The 22258-nt window shown below is 33.8% G+C and overlaps 1 protein-coding gene across 3 annotated transcripts in view; it reads right to left on the reverse strand.

Annotated features, from left to right (window-relative positions):
- Window positions 1–22258, reverse strand: part of LOC136031409 (zinc finger Ran-binding domain-containing protein 2-like) — a 40684-nt gene that overhangs the window by 5505 nt on the left and 12921 nt on the right. For 2 of the 3 annotated variants that reach the window (XM_065710958.1, XM_065710957.1), the window contains 6 exons: window positions 17620–17752; window positions 16307–16359; window positions 11512–11620; window positions 9389–9548; window positions 6177–6311; window positions 409–617 (listed from right to left, as the gene is read on the reverse strand). In XM_065710958.1, coding sequence (XP_065567030.1) covers window positions 409–617; window positions 6177–6311; window positions 9389–9548; window positions 11512–11620; window positions 16307–16359; window positions 17620–17675 — 722 coding nt within the window. In that variant the 5' untranslated portion in view covers window positions 17676–17752. The remainder of the gene's footprint in view (window positions 1–408; window positions 618–6176; window positions 6312–9388; window positions 9549–11511; window positions 11621–16306; window positions 16360–17619; window positions 17753–22258) is intronic. The other variant, XM_065710959.1, reaches the window with a different exon arrangement.

Consider the following 22258-nt stretch of genomic DNA (forward strand, 5'->3'; position numbering starts at 1 on the left):
TCCCCATTAAAATTGGGAACTATATTGATGTAATTTTGAAGTTATTTGACTGATGATTGATGTTATAGCATGGATGTCCATACCGGTTCAAAACCCTTGTGAACACACTAGACATATAAAATGATATTATCCCCATTAAAACCGGGAACTAGATATCACAATTGGTGTTATTTTGAAGTTATTCAGCTGGTGATTGATGTTATAGCATGGATGTCCATACCGGTTCAAAACCCTTGTGAACATGCTAGACATATAAAATAATATTATCCCTATTAACAACGGGAACTAGATATCACTATTGATGTCATTTTGAAGTTAAGTGGAACGCTCTCTTCCATGAAAAAAGAAAAGTGACATGGATATATATTTATTCTTTACTATGCTTTCTAATTAAGTAAGGCTACTCACCGTGACCTTGAACGACTCCTGGAGCGAGATGCTTTCGAATAATATCTATCTCGGCTTCTATCTTCGTTTCCAGTTTCATATAGAGTCCCTCTTTGATATTTATCATATTCCTTCTCAGCAATGTATGCCTCATTGGAGTTATTGGCAGTTTCTTCGGATTCTTCTTCATCCCAACCACTCAAGTCATACTTCGACAAATCTCCCTCCTCCTAAAATTTTATTCAATAAAACTGAAGAAGCACTCCAAATACAAATTTAAAATATCATTCAGCAGATAAGGCGAAACAATGACACAAAGGTGCCGCAAACTCCATCTTACCCGAGAATTGCCAGTGAATTATCGTGTAGTTGGAAAAAGTGCAATATCAATACAAAATAAGTTTTTTTAGCAATAAAGATACGTTAAAAAGAAACAATACGAAGTTCAAGTTCATTTATTTATTAATCACACATACATGTATATATATGACATAGGCCCATGGGGAGACAAGCTCGAAAAACTAGGCCTAGACAAAGATACAATAACAACATACACTACAATACAAAGATAAACATGACGGCAAGGATACAATAGCACAACAATAATATGAAAGTAGCAGCTAGCCCAGGATCTTTCAATACTATTGAAGAAATTAAAAATTTCAATATTATTAAATATAAATTAATACTGGAAGATAGCTGAGAGGCCAATAATCACCCAGAGCAACGAACCATACAAATAACTTTGCCTTACTAAAAAGATACTTAATTAAAAATAATCCTGAACTAAATGAAATTTAAGTTTCCTTTTTATTAAATGGATAGAGGAAAATTTATCAATAAGAGAGCCTTGTGAGCATCCCAGCACCGAGCTATTGACACAAACAGAGCGAATTTAGATATCTCAGTATTATACTTGTCAATGTAGATACTCTTTTTTTGTCGAGTGTTATAATTATGTAAATCTTGTGATTGGGAGAACAAACTTTGATGGAAGTAATGTGGCGGTAATTTCTTAATGTCATAATTGATTTTGAAAAGAATTGCTCCAAAAGCAAATTGTTTAGAAACTGGAAGTATATCTAGAGAAGTATCTAAAGATGCTGTAGAAGACTTATTTGGAAGTTCAATAGGTGATGGAATAAAAAGTTTAAGGATTCTTAGGGCTTTATTTTGTAAAATCTGTATTGGTTTAATATGGCTTTTAAATGTAGATAAATATACTAGAGAACAATAATTAATATTAGTCTGAATCAGAGCAAAATAAATACTTCGTAAAGCAGAGTAGGGCAAACAAAGCTTCAACCTTCGCATTAAACCAACATACCTTGAAATCTTTAAGCGTAGATTTTGAATGTGCGTTTTAAAAGATAAGCTTTCGTCAATCACAAGTCCAAGGTATTTTATCATTTTCACCCAAGATATTGATAATAGATACTTTGAAGAAGTAACTCGGGTAATACGAGGGCAGATATTTGACTTTCTGCCGTAAATTATGAAATTGGTTTTGATACATTCAAAGCAATAAAATTTGAAGAACACCAATCAAGAACATTAGAAAATGCAGTATTCAGTTTTGCCTCCAACTCCTCGTCATTCTTTTCAGAAACTGAAACTGCCGTATCATCAGCAAAATGTGTGTTGAGACACGGGAATAGTAAAACTATCACCCCCCAAAATCAAAGGGCGTATCAAGCACTTTGAAAATTACTTGGAGGGGGAGAGAAGGATTTCTCTACGAACCCCCAAAGTCAGAAACATTTTAAAGAACGCCTTATGGAATCACCTTAACAGACAGCACAGAGGAAATGGAGCCTGTACCTTAAGTGATATCAAAGATAAGGTAAGAAATAACCTAGTTTTACATCAAAACTTTATTTCTTCTTTAGTTTAAACTGAAAGCAATGGATGAATATAAATTGTGTTTGATGGACTACCTTCTGGCTGCACACCATCTTTCATGGACATTGAAATCTCAAAAAACTTTATTTGTATGTACATAAAAAACATTATTTGAACCACTCATTATTTAGTTTAAATTGAAACATAGGGATGAATATATCCTTATATAGGCTCTACCGGCTCTATGCCAACTTTCATGGATATATAGCTCGGGAAATTACCAATTGATTCACAACCCTTTATTATGATTGATGATTTTAATCACGATCTGTATTCTATTGCATCTACATATCTTTTACAGGTCTCTAAATCTTAAGATCTATTCTGTACTATTAGCTATTACATAGTCATCGAACCTTATCGACAAAAACTTTTTGAATCTAACTTTTTCAGATCTAGGAGCAGCGATTACAGCATGGAGCTTTGAATTTTGAATTTTTACTTCGGAATTTTGACAAAATTTATGTTTCGGGCACTCAATTTGAATGCACACTTAATATCAAATAATTTCTTTCAAATATATATATATATATATATATATATATATATATATATATATATATATATATATATATATTTTAGACGCTTAAATATTATAGACACTTAAACATTAAAAGTTATAAACTAATTCTTTGGTTTCGATAATAAGTAAGATTTGTAAGCCAAGTCGTATACAATCAATAAAAAGGGATAAGATGGGTCAACTTTATAAAATGCTTTAAATAATAAAAATAATAAAATTTGTTCAACAATTTATATAAATTACCAGAATGCCCTTAATGAGCTTTTAGAAAACATGAGGAAACAATATTTTTTGAATAATTTAAAGAAGTGTGTAGTTACCCCTCAAAACTACTAAAGGTAATTAAAAGAGTGATATTATTAGTGACTACAGAATACTTGTGTTACTATTATTATAATCTATCTTATCGTGGTGACTTTTTTATCTCATATATTCCATCAACGACTTGGTTACAAAAAGGGCGTTAATCTGATATCCAAAGCCTCCCCCCCCCCGAAAAAAGGGAGCGATTATCCTCCTATGGTTTTGTTATGGAAATGTCGATCAATATTTGAATGTATTTGAAAACCGTCGATCAGGATGATTTACACAAAATTCTTCCTAAGATGTACCAATCCACTTATTATCGCATATTTTAAATTTGGTAGATTTCTGAATTGTTTTAAAGTCGCTAGGATAACTCCTATTTTTCAGTGTTAATAAGAACGATCTTAAGAATTGACATATCCTTATTTTTCCCGTTATGTTGCGGATTTTCGGGTATACGTGATAGAATTTATGATCATCTTAAACTTCAATAAATCGTTACTTTCGACTCAATTTGGTTTCATGAAGTGTAGAACCATAGAAAACTCCATCTTATAACTTCGATTATGAATATTTTGGCAGTTTATTTGTGGATCTGGTAATCTAAGCTCTATCACGGGCACCAATTCAGGAACATGCAGGCGGGGCAAAGGAATTTTTACGGCACTTGGTATCTACCAAGTGAAATATAGCGATCACAAATTCTGTCGGTCTGTCTGCCCCGGTTTTGCTAGTTTGGGCACTTCCAGGTAAGGTAGGACGATGAAATTTGGCAGGCGTATCAGAAACTAGACAAGATTAAATTAGAAATTGTCGTTCCCCCGGTTCGATCATCTGGGGGGGGAGGGTTAATTCTGAAAATTAGAAAAAAATGAGATATTTTTAACTTACGAAGGAGTGATCAGTTGATATTTCATATTTAAAAGGAACTAATAACTCATATCTCTTATTTTAAATCCCGACCGTATCCAGTGTCCTTGAGGGGGGGGGGGACCGGAAATCTTGAAAAACGCTTAAAGCGGAGAGATCAGGATGAAACTTGGTGGGAAGAATAAGCACAAGTCCAATATACATGACTGACATAGCCGGACCGGATCCGCTCTCTTTGGTGGAGTTGGGGGGGGGGGGAGTAATTCGGAAAAATTAGAAAAAATGAGGTATTTATAACTTACGAACGGGTGATCAGATCTTACTGAAATTTGATATTTAAAAGGATCTTGTGCTTTAGAACTCTCATTTTAAATCCCACCAGACCCAGTGACATTGGGGGGAGTTGAAGGGGGAACCGGAAATCTTGGAAAACACTTGGAGTGGAGAGATCGGGATACAACTTGGTGGGTATAAGAAGCAAACGTCGTAGATACGTGATTGACGTGACTGGATTTACTCTCTTTGGGGGAGTTAGGGGGTGGGGTTCAGTGCTTTGACGAGTTTGGTGTTTCTGGACGTGCTAGGACGATGAAAATTGGTAGGCGTGTCGGGGAGCTGAACAAATTGACTTGATAAAGTCGTTTTCCCCGATTCGACCATCTGGGGGGCTGAAGGGAGAGGACAAATTGAGGTATTTTTAACTTACGAGTGGGTGATCGGATCTTAATGAATTTTGATATTTAGAAGGACTTCATGACTCAGAGCTCTTATTTTAAATCCCGACCGGCATTAAGCCTCTGATTTTCCTTTTAAATCAATCTATTGATTCTTAGAACTTTGCTAGAGCTCATACCATATGAGCTCTAAGCTCTTGCTTGTTTTTAGATTCCCAAAAAAAGTTCAGAATCTATAGGTGGAAGCGGCATTTCTTTCACACTGAAAAGAAACTGGGGGTGACTTTCAAACTGGGGGTAATTGTCTCTCCCCCTTATCCCCTTCCCCAATTGGCACCTTCCTACACTGCATATTACCAAATATTGTCGCGGAAATTTGAATTTCATGGACAGATGTTTTTGTGGGTTTTTTTTTTCAAAATTCAAAATTATCTCCACAATAGAGAGCAGTGTTCAACTAAATGGATTTTCTTCACGCAAAATCGGAAAATCTATTTGAGAATTCCTATTTAATGCCAAGAAGTGCTACCAAATTGGCTTAAATAGTACTATATGGTAGTTCTCTATTGTGTTGACACTGTGGTCAAGGTAATTGCACTCCCCCATCTCCCTTCACATAACATATGTGAATAGGAAAAATGCTATATATATATATATATATATATATATATATATATATATATATATATATATATATATATATATATATATATATATATATATATATATATATATATATATATATATATATATATATATATATATATATATATATATATATATATATATATATATATATATATATATATATATATATATATATAGATAGAGCTCGGCTCTTACAGGCTTCTGGTAGAATAGAATAGCGTGTTTTTTTTCGGACTAATTAATTGTTGAGTCACTAAAACTGGTACTAGTTTCTGAAACAGTAATATTTTCAACTGTTATTTATTGATATTTTGGCTGCCTTTTGTTGACAATGCAAAAAAAAATATTCTTAGTTTTATATAGATCGGCATCAATAAAGGATTTTCTATAAGGTTTTTGGCAGAAAGGCTTTTCAAAAAGTATGGCAGTCACAATACCATCTAAAATAAATTTAAGCAAAATACAAAAAAAGAGTATTTTGCGGTCGAATCACTCCATTTTATAGATTTTTTTTTTTTGTTATTGCCATTAACGAGAAGTCAGTTTAGATTTCGGCTTCCTAACGGCATTTTACGGAAAATTTAAGTTTAATTAAATAATCTGTAGGCAGTCTAGTAGTACAAGGTGTTAAAAATCTAGTAATATAAGGAGTCTAGCAATATAAAGTATTGGCATGCACCCAACAAGCAGTTATGACTTTCAAATTTCTCTATAATAGATATAGTCTATAGTAGTGTTGCAATAACATGGGTGTTTGCATGCAATAAATTTGCCATGGGTTGTAATAACATGGATTTTTGCATGCAAATGAACAAGTGTAACCCTAGAGCGAGTAAGATAGACTAAATATTTTTCGAAAAGATTACGTCATCATCATCATCATCGTCCGAATCTCCGTTGCCCACTTGATACTTATTACTGGTAAAACTTCTTCTTTCATCACGTGATTCGTTTCCACTTTCAGAACTTCGATTACGATACTTCTTTTTCTTGCGCCCAAACTGAAAAGTGAAAATAAACTCAATTATACGCATTGCTCCGTAAAGACAATTTAAAATTTATCTGAAGAATTTGCACTTGTGGGAATGATATGTATGAATGAGCTTTATTAGAAGGGGGAGGTGCAAATTTGAAAATGAAACATGCAAGTACAACAAAAATTATAAGAAATTCGATATTTCGAGCAGAGACGGTGGAAAAGGGAAATCAGTTGTAAGTTTAGGTTATGTGTATATACGCAAGTCATTTTTTACCACATATGCTCTTTTCAATATAGAAACTATAATATATCCATTTGTATCCAGAAATCAAATCTGTGCTACATTCGTTAAGCTCTTTCTATTTAAAATATAGTGTAAATGTGTCTGCAGACTTTTTGCCAAACTTGCAAATTTATCCATGTTCAACAGAATATCTTTTTTCGAGTTAAGCAACTTTATTTGTAAAGGTAAAGAGTCATTTGAAAAAAGAATATCAAGAATTCCAAAACCCAGACTTGTATAGGACAATCCAAGTACAAGCTCCTTCGCAAAAATTAAAATGTCAGAGCAAAGGCGTGTACAACGCCAACACAGACAAATTAAGACCAATATAAATTATGTTCTTAGACTCCACTAATTTCTCTTTCCCCCTCCCCAAGGAAAGGTCAATTTCTTCTCATCAATCTTAGGTGGGGAATATCTGACGCAAGAATTTGGGTAAAACCGCCAAAATGCGCTCAAAGAGTCTGGTGTTGAGGAAACTTTGGGTAAAGTAGTAAAAACACACGTATTATTCAAGTTCAGAAGATTACGGAGAAATTACAGCCTATTTAGAAAGTTCCTCCAGTACAAGAAAATGCTCTGTCTTTCATCTTCTCTAGTTTAAATGCTATTTTGGACCAATTTCTATACATAGAAGACAAAGAAGTGAAAATAAAACTATTCAGTTCTTGAGCTCTTAGAAATTTAAGTAATAGACAGGTAATGTTTGCACACAGGTCAGACCCTTGGTAGGGGGGAGGGTGTTCAGTGGGAGGTGAAATGCACAAAGAAAGTGCATTTTGAAGTTTTCATTACAGAGGTCCTTTGCCCCCTCCCCCTTACAGGGGTCTTCCTCCCTATGTATAGATTTATAATGTCATGTAAATTTACTAGGTTTGGACTAGTAAACAAAAATATTACAGAAGGAAGAAAATGAGATTGCATCAAAAATTTTCAAGAAAGGACAAATGAAACAATTCATGAAAAATAGAACTGAAGGGTGTCTGTAAACAAGGATAGTGTAGAAACAAAGAAGTCTACTGAAATATTTGTAAACATGATATTTTTGATAAGTGTCTTAGTTCATTTTGTTTTTTGACTAAAATAGCTAAAAAATAATATATTCTCACATCCACCATTTGACATCCATAGCTTAGGTAAGTTTAATACCATCTACCATCATTAAACTCAAAATTGCAAACTTAACTTCTTAAAAAAAATAACCTAGTAATCCATCTGTGTTATAATATAAAAAATGTGGGAATACATTTTATTATAACCATAGTTGCACAGAACTAAATTCCGAAAAAAAGTAAAAGTGTCTGAATTTTGGATGAGGGTATATTTGTTTCGGAAAGAGTAATGGTATTAAAGAGTAAAGAGTAATCTAGAAAAGTATTATTTTGTTACATATTGTAAATTTTTATTTAATAAATAATAAAGTAAAACCTACAAAAGTAACAAATAGGTGAAAGTAGGTAATCAGGTAGGCATGGACAGCTAGGAAAGGTCGCAACACAAAATTAAAATCCATCTATTGCAAGGGTGAATCAGAGAAAAAAGGGAAAAGATACGTCGATCGCTTGAATAGCAAGTGTATCATAAATGTCAATCATTAACTTTAAAATTCATAGTAGGATAAATTGTGTAAGGAACTGGCTCAACACTACCAGCTCTTAGTTACTAAATTTTGCGTAGAAGAATTAATTCAGTGTCTTTAAAACGCCGAAAAATGAGTTGATGGAAAATAGAATTAATCCGATCACGGTCGTGGCATCCACTGCAACCTAGTAAAGAAGAACTCTATTTCAAGAAATTGTCACGTGAGGAATAATCGCCTTTTAAAGCTGATTCTGGTATAGTAAATATTATTTTATTTTTGCTTAATGGTAACGATTTGTAAAAAAAAAACTTTTTTCATGCAGACCAAAGGTCCGCAGTCCAAAAACAAATCTATGCGAATTTAAATAAATTGCTTGAATCCTTCGAAAATGGTGTCAAATCCAAAGGAAAACCACATCATTGATGTCACCATAGCCGAAATCCCCATTTAGGAGAATTGCAGCATCCCATCTTGAGCAACAAGGGAAACTTATTGTCAAAAGGTGACGTCTCGTTTCAGTAACATTAGGTCAGCTCCTGTCAAACCCTGATTCTCGAAATCACAGACTTCTCTAACAAAAGTATCAAAGCGAGATTTAGCATCCTACTTTTCGCCCTTTAGAATTAGAAAAGCAGATATGTTGATAAAATAAGGAGGAACAAACTTAGTTTTAAGGTATTAAGGAATATGTAATTAATCCTTGATGCCTTCGAGTTGAGGCTGTCATTCCGCGTCCTTGCCCCCCCCCGCTGTAAAAGAACAAAAGTAAATAAAATCCTTTAGCATAAGTTACCCCTCCCCTCACACAGAAGCATACTCGAGAGAAAGATTTTATTTATTTCTTTAAAAATTTAAATTAACCTCCCCCCTGACTTTGAAAAAAAAACATTATTGTAATTTAATTGAAGGAAACGAAAAAAATATACCCTAGACTTTTAAAAGTAACCTTTTTTAATAATAAAAAAACCTTCCACTTCACCTAATTTTTTGTGAATTAGTGCCACAGGTCAAAAGTTGTATCTTCCATGGCAATTAACTATCAGTTGCAAACAAGGGACAAAAAAATTTATCAGGGATACACTTTCTAAAAGGGTTCAATGTAACTTCAAACATTAAAGCAGGTTTACCAAAACTTCTTCCTCTTCTTATTCGTGAAAAAAAGACCTATTTATGCTATCCGTCCATGCTATATAGAAATAGAATCTAAGATTTTATCAGAGATTCAAGAACTTACTTCATCATATTCATCATCAGAGGCTTGTCTTTCTTTATATTCAATGCCTTCTCTTTCATTGAAACCGCCTCCATAGCCAGTTCTTTCTTCAACTTCTGCTACTTTTGGAGCATTACATAGATTGCATGTGTTCCTTCTGGCCCAGTTTACATTACCACATCTAAGAGTTAAGTAAAAATACAACAAATAGTAGTAACAAATAAATACAAATTCTTAAAATAAAAGGATTTTTCAATATTTTTGAAAAATCTTATTTTAAAAATATTTTTAGTGAATCAACAATCTAATATGAAAGCTTTCATAAGAAATGGAGCTTTTGAAAAAAATTGGGGAAAAAATGAGTTTGAAATGTTTCCGCATTTAAATTTATGCGCTCAAGATAATATAAAAGCAAACAAAAACCCATTTGTTCAACACTCGGACGGTTCGAAAAAGATGGTACGAAAAAGAGCCGAATGAATTCATCAAAAGGCTGAAAGAGAGGACAAGGAGACTGTCTAAAAGGGAAGATGACAGACTAACAAACTTTTGGAGCATTACCGCCCCTTTCCATAAAGGGAGCGCTAGATTTTCCAGCATTATTTAAACAAAACAATGAGACATTAAAAAAAAAAAACTAATTTCTTCAACTGAAAGTAAGGAACAACATTAAAACTTAAAACAAACGAAAATATTTACGTATATGAAGGAGTTCGTCTGTCTATTTTTTGGAACATTACATAGATTGTACGTGTTCCTTCTGGCCCCTGTTTACGTTACCACATCTAAGAGTTAAGTAAAAATACAACAAATAAAGTAATAACAAATAAGTACAAATTCTTAAAATAAAAGGATTTTTCAGTATTTTTCTTTAAATCTGTTCTGAAACTTTTTTTTTTACCAAATAGAATATTTAGGACTATTTGATACTTTTTATTTTACAAGAGGATAGCTCTTATCCTCTATACAACAAATAAAGTAATAACAAATAAGTACAAATTCTTAAAATAAAAGGATTTTTCAGTATTTTTCTTTAAATCTGTTCTGAAACTTTTTTTTTTTACCAAATAGAATATTTAGGACTATTTGATACTTTTTATTTTACAAGAGGATAGCTCTTTCGATTCAGTAAGAATTGACAGTCGCTATGACAAGAAACAAATTATTGAAGTACCATTTTAGCACTTTTTGGTCATTCAGAGTCAATCAGGACTGAAAATTACCCCGCGTTTCATAAGCTTATTGGAATTGATTGACACAATTTATTATATTCAATAGTTAAATTGCAATTATCAGATTATGTCCAAAAGTACTTATTGAAAAATCTATTGCAATTAATTATTTGCTTATTGTACTTCAAAGTTCAACAAGCTGCGATCCGTCCTTTTACAGATAGACAATTTTTGGAATATTTATATATCAGTATAAGCTAATAATATTTTTTTGTTAGTTTCAAAAGTTCTTTGAGTTTGCAAGATTTCAATAGATTTCAATCGCGTTTAATAGAGCACAGTAATTACGCTTACTCAATAATTTAGTGCAATTAATTATGAATAATCGCAATAAGCTCTGTTGAACGCGGGATTAAGACGAAATAAATGATTAGTCGATTTTAAACACATATTTTTTTATAAGAGTTTTGATAAGCATTTCGATGGCGTTTGCAACTCCAAATCATACATTGTACCAAACACATGTTTGTCAAGACCCCTAAAAAGATTTCAGGGAATTTTTGTTTCAATCAGACATTCCATCCAGAATTCATAGAGCAACGTCTTTTGATCGTTCTTTCTCACCAAGTTCAACGGCTTCATTATAATACCAGCAACCAAAAAAAAAAACCAGCAAGCTTCAGATAACTCAAAAAAGGGTAACTATGGAATTTTTTTTTTCGAAATACCATTTATTTGTATTATTAACAGTTTTACCAGGTAAATACAATAAGTATCAAGGAATACTTTGAACATTCAAGAAGATACCTAAAGTTGCAAGTAAAAACCATATTTAGTTAGTTTATTCAGCACCCAATCTAAAATAATTCAATTAAACTACTTAAACAAAGCATATTAGTTTGAAATATCTCTGAAACAAATGAAATAATTAAGATATAAGTTAAAGCTGTAACAGCAATAAATGAAACTTACTTGGCACACTGCCAGTCTTCAGCACTGAACAGACCTTTGCTTTTTTCAGCTGCTTGTGATCCAATTTCAACGCCAAGACTTTTAGAGTTTCCATTCCCGACTTTCTTTTCTGAGATCAAAATTTCAATTAAAAACTGAAGGCAAACAACTTAACACTAGAGCTAAAAAATACTTGAGGGATGTATGGCCAGTCCCCTAGGAAATCTCAAGCTTAATCCCGAATTTTCCCATAAGTCCGATGCATTATGCCGGTATGACAAAGTGGTCCTATTCTTAAAATCAATAAAATTTGATTTGATTATGAGGAGTAAGACACAATAAAGATCTACCTACGGGAACAAATACAGGTGATCAACTGATTTAAGCCTTCAATGACGTGAGAGTACCCGAAAACACCCATCCTCTTCCGCCTTCTCCCGGAGTGGACCCTCAAAAATAGATTAAAATTCAAGAAAATTCCGATATTTCTAACCAAGTGTTTTTTTTTCATGGATATCTCTGAAGATTTTTTTTCAAATTTATTAATTTTTCAAATTTTTCCTTTATCAGTAGAGTCCATCAGCTGCTATACGTTGATTTCTTCAGCAGCAATTTCTATTGTAAATTTTATATATATATATATATATATATATATATATATATATATATTCAACTAATAAACCTTAATCTTGAATGGGCACTATTTAAAGGTCTTGAGCGATTGCATGCCACCACGTGACACCCTGTTACCAAGAGACAAGCATCTAAAGCTTTTTGACACATATAAATTGATTAGCTATTTCAGAATTTCAATCTAATTCTAATCCAACCGTAATAGAGCTACGAATTTAATTTTGCAAAATGAAATGACAAAAGGCTACCCTTGTCTATGATGGTATCTCCTCATTTAGTAATGGAACGTTGCCAGAGTTTTTACCAGTCGGAGTGCCAATTCTACCTCTAGTCCTGATTATGATATGCTCCCGGATTATAGCAAAATTGAATGTACCAAATAATCAACAATTTTTTATTTACTGTAACTCAGGACCTATGATGGGGTAGTCCTCAAATAGAGAAGCAGCTATAGATGGAGAGAGAAAGAAACAGAGATACAAACAGTTATACATATGGAAGCTGCCATAGATGGAGAGAGAAAGAAGGATACATAGAAGCAGCCATAAATAGGAAAGCAGCCATAGATGGAGAGGGAAAGAGAAAGAAACAGAGATACAAGCAGCCATAGATGGAGAGAGAAAGAAACAGAGATACAAGCAGTCATATATAGGGAAGCAGCCATAGATGGAGAGAAAAAGAGGGAGGGAAAAAGAAGCAGAGATAGAAGCAGTCATAGATGGGGAAGCAGCCATATATGGAGAGAGAAAGAGGGAGAGATAGAAGCAGCCATAGATGGAGAGAAAAAGGGGGAGAAAGAAAGAAAAAAGATGCAAGCAGCCATGGATGAAGAGAAAAAGAAACAGAGATACAAGCAGTCATAAATAGTCTTCACCTCCATTCATTTCTAGTCTAATGAAATTAATCTTGTTAACAAAATTAACTGGGCGAGTTGTTGACTTGAAATTAACTCGCCGAGTGGGTTGGTGCGCTGGATTCGGGATCCTTTGTCTGAGAGGACGCGGGTTCGAATCCCAATGTACCCAATTCTTCAGTTTGGGACGGGGGTCAGTGGCGTGACTCTGTAAGCTTAGCCAGAGTCGACCCAGCTCTAAATGGGTACCTGGAGAAATCTGGGGAAGGTAAACAGGAAGGGTGTGCGAAAGCACAGGATGGCTGGCCCCCCAACACCCCATTGCACTTCCTGGTTGAAGGGCCAAGAAACGGAGATCAGCACCGCCGGTACGGACTGTAAAGTCTAATGCCGTATCCTTTATCTTTTTTTTAAATCTTGTTAACATTAATTTTCAACTGTAATCTTACACCTGGAACTCATTTGATAATTTTCATTCATTTAACTAACATTCTATCTAAGATATTCAAATTATCCACATGGTTTAAGTCTAGGATAGTTTTGTCTCTTGGTACCATGTTTCTATTTACTGTTAGTGAGGACTTATGGTTTGATAGTCGCCAAATAAGGGGGGGATCATAGAATAGAGAGAGAAAGACAAAGAGGGAAGGGGAGAGACAGCATTCCCTCTTCGCCCCTCATTTATCCCAAGTCTAAGCAAGTCCCTTGGAAACATTACTTTTTCAAACCTATTCTGGCACCCATCATCTTATTTCATTCATAACTAACATTTTATCGAAGAGACTCAAATAATCCATATGGTATAAGTCTAGAATATTTTTATCTTTTGAAACCATGTTCTCCTATGTTCTAGCATCCTCATTTTATTCTGCTTTAAAAACATTGTCAAATATTGATTGCATTGTAATCCACTTTTGAATGGATCCGGTTAAAATGGAACACATTGTGATCGCATATACAGAACAAAAACAATTTGAATTATTCAAATAAATACATTCAAAATTAAAAAAAAACAAAATACGAGAAAATTCAATCAATCAATTCAATTAACTTATAATTGAGAAAATTCAATCAGCTAATTTAATTAACTTATAATTTATCAAATCACGATCTAATGAAAGCATCAGGTAACTAGTTTTTACTTAATCACAAGAAAATTTAATTAATCAATTTGATTCATTTAAATAAATAATTATTGACGGAACTCACTTTCTTTTTTGAACACTCAATCGCTGAGACTCCTATAATAAAAAAACAAATAATGACATAGCATTTTTGAACTTGGCCTAGGGAACGGTCTTCATGATGCTACGCTGTAAGCTAATGACAGGTAAAGCACTACATATGCTTTTCGGTAGTTGAGGTGAAATTTTACATTCTACTAACGTTACGTTCGATATATAGATTCAATTATACACCTTAGAATATGAACAAAACGTATAACTGATTAAAATCAATTCAATGTAAAAATGCATCTCGTATATTCGTGACAATCAAAAGCTACACAACAGCAATACAAATTTTGACAAAGATGCATACAGCTGAAATGCTATCGAGAAGTAAGAACAGGGGGGGGGGATGGTAAAATAATTATAATAACTGTACTTGAAACCACTCAGTCAATTACAAAAAAAAACAACAATTAAACAAAACAATATACACATGATATAAATAGCAACAAAGTAGCAAGATAGATTTGAGAGTTTCCTGTTCAAAAAACTTTATAGCTATAAATATTAAATAAACAACATCTAAAATATGTTTGAAAGGTCTAGGTTAATGTTTATACATAGGATGCGTTTCTAATAAAACTCTTGTTTATTTTTTTTGAAGCGTCTCTACTTTTGTTCCTTGCTATGACCTTTATCTTTTATCTTTTCCCAATCCCCTAAATATCTCCACACGCATTATTACTAAATTACTTTGTTGTTTTTTTTCTTATGTCTCTTTTTGCATAAGAAAAAATAGGTTGGGGGACAAGTTTGCTACTTGTCCCTGTAAAAAACACCCAGCAATTGAAACGTCGACTCGACGCCCCATGCGCCAGCAATGGCTCAAGGGGATCTTTATCCTTTTTATCCTCTTTTTGCACCTAAGTTCAAAGTTATAAACTAGCTTAGAGAACGTAACTGTTGCATTTAGAAAACAATGTTTTCTAAAACATAGTATATAAATTCTGAATGCGCAGGTTTTTGAACTCTGATGAACAATGCAACTGGAGGCACCCTAAGGAAGTACAGAAGGGGGGATTAACCCCGCTCCTCATAGAAGACAGAACATTTATAATAATATAAAACGTTTTAACAAAGTTTGAAAATTTTCTCTCAAGCTTTGTTTTTCAAACCTGACGCCTACCCTCGAGTTTTTTCCAGCTCTGTGCACTCATCTACTTTTTTGAAAATTTCTCTTGGCACCCTTGAGGGCGACCCAAGAAATATATGAGGGTTTTTCAAAAAAAAAAACTGCCAAAGGGTACACCCCACACTTTTGCATTATACATATTGCCATGCCTGGAAAGAAAGGGCATATCTAATACTTCCTGGAAATGAGTAAGAATGTAAGAAAAAATCCCTAATAGGCGAGTGTCCAAATGTTTACTTTGCAGAATTTTTTTTTTCTAAGGATCCGAAATGAAACACCAAAACCCCCCAAAAATATTTAAATTTGAGCAATATATGCTAAATTTCTCAGTTTTTGTCCTGTATTTTGCTTATTTACTGGACGTGAGTCTATTTTTTAATGTAATTGAAAATATCTCTGGTATTTGCTTACTTGATTTATACTTTTTGTTTACGTTTAACTTGTATATTTGCAATCATTTTCTTTTGTCATTTTATGCAATATCAAACTAACACTTGTTGTTTCTGTTTTGATCTTACACAGAAATTACCTCTAGTATAAAAACTAGCAACTTCAATTCTATGCGAATATACCAAATTGAATCCAGATTATTCAGCTGAACATTTTAAGTTGTGTAGTCTTTTTTTAAATTAAATCCCTGGAGAAATAACATTTTTGCAAAAAATTTAAAATCCTTATTTTTGTCTCCTGCAAGATTATGAAAAAGTGACAAAAAATCTTTCTGCTTTGGGGACAAGCACATGACCGACAGAAAATAAAAAAAAAATTAGCATGTTTTCCTTTCTCTTCAGAAATTTAAATTTTTAACATAAAAAGTGTGTACATGACAACCATGACAAGTTCATTCCTTTAATTATTCATTAATTATTGGTAATGTCAAAAAAGAACAGATGAAGATGGGTTTAAAAGCACAGAGAGCTTATAATAGCCTACTCTAATTTATAAAAGTACACTACCTTGCTACCATACCTTTGCCACATCTATTGCATACACTTCTTCTAGCAAAATTCATGTTTCCGCATCTAGAAATATATAAAACATAAATGAGACCAAGATAATACATTTGGAAATGAACTTATCACAGCAATTAGGCACCTAACGCCAAAACAGCTACAAATGCTCCTATTTTGCCCCAGTCTATTCAAAGCTTCATACTTCATGACCTATCATCATTAATTTGTGAAATTTGAATTTACCAGCCCAGATTTTCTTCCATCACAGCCCAGGAGAGTAGGATCAGACCAGTTCTGGAAAGCTTATTGTTTGATAAACATCCCTTACAAGAAACATCCAAAAGTAACCAGGCAATGATTACTAAAAATAAAAACTTTGGAAACCTATCTCCCTTGATACCTACATATCCACCTTACCATTCCCTTGTTTATAGCCCTAAAAGTAGGATTAAACTCCCCCTTATTCATACAGCCTATTGAAAGAAGGTCAAAAGGGTACTTAAAAACTTTAGTGCTTATAAATGAAGAATTTTTTATAAAATCCAAGTTATAAAAGGCTACCTTTTAAATTAACCAGTGTGAATTTGAAAAGCATAACTATAGATAAAATGCATCCTAGCCATCCTCCCCCTCCCCCCAAAATTGTATGTAAGGCTTGAAATATCTGCTCAGGCATGTTAAATTTAATTGTATAATCCAATTAGGCCAACATCCATTCTCGCTTCATCCACAAAAACCATATCTATCCATCTTAGCATTCTTTTCTTTATAGCCACAGAGAGTAGGATCAAACCCCCATTTTTTGTAGTGCTTATTGAAAGAATGCTAGTAACCAAGTCCGTATCCAGTGGATAACCCCAAATGTTTGTGCGTCTTGTAAAAATGTAACAAAAATGAATACAAACAATTTTTGATACATTTCAGGTATGTATTGTCCCCCCCTGAAACAAAATCCTGAATACGTCCTTACCAGTAAGTACTTATCTACGTAAGTACTTCAGTGCTCACAAATAAATAATTTCTTATCCTTACCATCCTCCCTCCCCCAAAACAAAATTGTAAATAAGGGCTTGAAACTTCTACTTAGGCATGTTAAATTTAATGGTATAATTCAATTAGGCCTACTGTATCAGCTACTAGAACTGTATGCAGTACATAATTAAAAAAAGCTAGTTCCAAAACTTGTTTCATCTATTTGAAAAGGATCTATCAAGGTTCGAACCCACTGATGCAATCAAAAAATGGCTGAAGATAAAAATATTAAATAATGAACACCAACTAGTAGCCTAAACCTAAGAAAAATGCAATGCTACTACTGTTCTCACTTACTTTGAATTTGGGCATATCCAGTCACCATCAGATCTAGAGTGGCTTCTGCTGCTCATAGTTACTAGATTACAATAGTAAGGATAGTGTGATGAAAAAAATTCTGAACTTTGTCCTTGAGCCCCGTGTCTCCTAACTGTAAAAAGAAGACTAAATAGAATTTAAAACATTATTTGAAATAAAATAGAGCCAATCAGAGAAGATTTTAGAATACTGAAATGTAATTTCGAATTTTATTGGTTGGTCCCATTACCTGCTATTTGTGTGAGATTTGGACAAATATTCGCTTTCAGTTGAAGAAAAGTAGAGTGAGTAAACACTTGTCCACAAGGACGATGGATAACAACAACCTAAAAGTAAACTTTCACATAGCAACGTTGAAACTCAATGAGATTTTAGTTTGAACAAGTTTTAAAAAGCAGGAGCGTGAGAAGAAATGCATAAATCTTGCGAGAAGAGATACATCACCCGGTAAAGAAAAAGAATATCGAAAATGAAAAAACCTTTTTTTGTTTTGTAGTTGCTCTTTTTTAGAGTTTGGTTACTCTGGGGTTGAGTTACTTACGATTCATTATCACAAATTGTTTTATCAATCTTCAAACACAGATATCAGGTAACAGAGCAAGAAATAAAGATTAACCGTTTGTACAAAAATAAGTCTGAAAATAATATAGAACTTAGCAAGAAAACAACCTGGAAATAATTACTAAATTTTTGCTTTTGATTATAAAATACACGGTTTTATGGATTATTCTTCAGGGTTGCTTCCATTTTAATCAACTGTCCCCCAAGTTTGAATATAATCTATAGCTTAATTATGTCTCATTCCGAGGTCTGAGGGGAGGAGCTGCAATTTTTATGGTAAGAATATTATATTTAGGAAAAGTTTGAGAATGGCAAATCCAATTCTACCACAGTTTTTTTATTCTATTGTTCTTATATCAAGATTAGCCTTCATACAGGGTTAATAATTGCTCAAGCATTAGAAGTTGTGGAGGTAAGACTAGGTATTAAAAAGAAAAAATTCTAATGCCCTAGTTTGACCAGAATATATATTCTGTAAAATTTCATTCATTTATTTAACAACATTCCTAGGCTACAAAAAGATCATAGACTGTAGTTAACCACTCAATCAAGTATGGACGCCCGCCAAAAATATTGCAGGGGGGACACCAGAATAGCAATGGTGAGGGGAGGAGGAGAAGGGGAATACATTTGAAGATAAAAAGCTTATATGCAAAATAAAATTATCAAGGAAAAAGAAAAGTACTTAATTTTTACATACCACATGAAACAAAATTCAACAAATGTTTAAATGGTGAAGATTCTCGGCAAAAAGATCAATTCCTTTACTTGGTACTTATGTATTATACTGCCAGCACTTAAGAAGAGCACTCAGGTTAGACTAATCTCAATGAAAGATAACAAACCATGATGAAAATATTATGCTTTAAAAACAAATTTGGGCTATGTGTTTACACAATAGGGGAGGGGGGGGGGAATGACCTGACCTAAACTAACCTAACACCCGGATTAATGTGCAAACATATACCCCAAATTATATAATTCCAATGTATTCTGTCACCCAGCACTTTTCCACTGGGCATAAGCTAATTGGTTCTTAATACAAACAGATAAAACCGGTTTGTTCTCAAGTTTTACAGAGCATAAACTTAAGTATTGGCAGTATAATACATAAGTGCCTTTTAATCTATTATGCATTCAATTACTATGTATTTAAGAGTAATATAATATGCCAAAAACCTAGAGTAAGACAAAATAAGAGTCAAACCAAATTGCAGAGAATACTCTAACTCTATTATATTTTCAGACCTTTGAAATTTAAACAGAATAGCAAAAGAAAACAATATTTAAACTCGCAGTTCAGCTATCTAAAATAAACCTCTTTGCATCAATGCTTAAAATTACACTGAACATAGATGTTCAGTGTAATCAACCAATGTTTCCGTCAGCAAGTATTCCCTAGTGCTTGGAAAAGAGCATATGTCCGCGTTATTCCAAAGCAAGGTGTGGAAAATCTTGTGATCACCTCCAGTCAATATCAATAACTCCGAACCTTTCTAAAGTGGCAGAAACGTTTATTTACTGCAAACTTATGTCACAGATCTCTGCACATCTAGACCCGCATCAGTATGGATGTTTAAGAGGCAGCAGCAAAACTGTTTATTTAGTATGGATGTACCATCTCATTGTTGAGTGGCTTGACCAAGGAAGTGCTATAGTCGACCTTCTTCTCGTAGACTACCGAAAGGCTTTTGATCTTATTCGCCATTCCGTTGAGATACCAACTCCGAATGGGTCGAGCTTACATGCTTAGCCCCACAAGGTACTAAGCTCGCTAGTCTACTGTTTTTGGCAGTGATAAATTTCATCCTTTCCGGCTATGAAGAAAGATTTAAGTATGTAGACGACTTGTCAGTTCTACTGAAGTACATTGTTGAGAAGTCTGAGGCTGTTCCCCAATTCTGTAACGAAATAATCAACAACTTTAAAGATCAATGTACTACAAACAGCCTCCAAATCAATAAAGGAAATACTAAAATCCCTTGCTTTAATCCCCTGAAGAGAGACTTTGTGTGCCCTCCTACTCCTTATCCAAGTGAATCTTTGGCAGTAGTGCTTGGTGTCAAGTTTAGCATCAACTGCTCTTTCAGCCTTCATGTCGATACAATTATCAAAAAGGCAAAAAGTGCGATGCGGAAACTTACACTAATGCGTCGATTTGGTTTCTCAGTGGCACAACTAAGGATAGCCAATCTCATTTACATCCAACCAATTTTAGAGTATGCATATCCTGTATGGCGCCCACAAGTCAATAACACTATTTACCTAAGTGACCAGCTTGAGTCAACACAAAAAAGAGCAGTCAAAGTAATATTGTGCGATGCTTTTACTGAATATAAGCTAGCATTATCCACTTTACAAATTCCCTCTCTTCAAGAGCGTCGTCTCAAATTTGGTCCTTGAATTTGGCCAATATCTTCTCAGAAGTGATAAACACAGATCAATACTACCACCAGTTTTAGTGAAACATCAAAGTACTAGGTCAAAGAACATTGACAGATTAGCAGCACCTCCTTCACGCACAAATCGTTTTTCCAACTCATTCATCCCTTTCTTTGTATGCCAAGTCAAGAGAAAGTGATAGTTACTAGGGGTGAATTGTCACTAGGAGTAGCAATCCTAAACAACAGGAGATTTCCGTGGAACCATTTTTTTTTTATTTGAGAAGACAAGTTTTGGGAAAAATCCCCAAAGCTTTGGGGGTAGTGGAAGCACTGGTATTTTCGGGCAAAATCTGCCAACAAATTTTACTAGGCCATGGAAACTGCCAAATAGCATTTCTAGTATGCTACCCAACTTTTTACATGGTAAAGCACAACTTGTGTTTTGATAGCATTGAATGAGCATTCATTCCATGAGCATGTAATACATTTTACAGTTCTTTGCAAATTCATTAGTGAAAAAAAGACTAGAGTGGCTCTGGATAAACTGGATAATATTTATTGTTGGATGTTGAAGTATGGTATCTTAGCAGGTCTTCTGCTCCACTTTCACAAGTGATTGCCAACAATAGCATGGGCCTGCCCCAATTAAAGATACAGGATGCACAGGATGGTTGGCCCCCAGCCCCCATTGCACTTCCTAGCTGAAGGGCCATGAAAGGGAGATAAGCACCGCTGGTTCCGACCTTAAGGGTCTAGTGTTGTCTTACTTACTTACTTTACTTAATGAACTGAACATATCTCATTATGGTTTTTACAGTATTTAATGATGTGGTACGTCAGTCAGTTGTCATTTGAAAATTTTTTAATATACTTGGTGACAAACTGGACAAGATCATTGACTCTCAGGCTGAGTTCTCCAGTAAATTAGACTTGATTTCAGCAGAAGTTGTGTCATTAAAAAGTGATGCAGTGAAGCATGACTCACAAACAGGTTAGATTGAATCTACACTACAAGACCAGAAGCTTAGATCTGAAGCTCTAGAAAAACGGCTGCTCACTTTTGAAGTAAAAGACTGAAAGCTTAACTAGCCAATTCATGGCTTACCAGATGAAAAATCAGACGAAACACCAGAAACCAATGTGAAAAATATCTTCAGGAATAAGTTAGGTATTGTTTAGTCAGTACTGATATCTAAGAGCTATTATTTTACTTCTTGCTTGGCAAATATTACTGACTCTCACCAACGTAGAAGCAAGCAAAAACTAGTAAGCCAGTGCTTGTATCACTAGGATCTGAAAATGAGATTCAAGTGGTAATGTCGAAAGTTAGTAAACTAAAGGTGAGTGGTATAGTTATTTGTACAGAGTTGCCAGCTGATTTGAATTGGCAAAGAAGTGAGTTATTAACTAAGTCACATGAGATGAAAACAAATGAAATAACATCTTCTTGGGTCTGTTGAAAAGGTACAGACATATGGCTGGAAGGATCAAAAAAATGGATCTTCTTCATCTTTGTGGTCTTGCATATAGTTATGTTTGGCTTGCATTAATGAACAAGTTGCAACAGTGATTTGAATCTATATTAATTATCCACAAGTGAAAAACACAGAAAAGGGAGATTTAAATGGATCTTGCCTTTGTGTGGTTTTTGTATCTTGCTATTCTGTGTGATA

This window comes from Artemia franciscana, chromosome 9 (genome assembly GCF_032884065.1).
Source record: "Artemia franciscana chromosome 9, ASM3288406v1, whole genome shotgun sequence".
NCBI classification, from domain to species: domain Eukaryota; kingdom Metazoa; phylum Arthropoda; class Branchiopoda; order Anostraca; family Artemiidae; genus Artemia; species Artemia franciscana.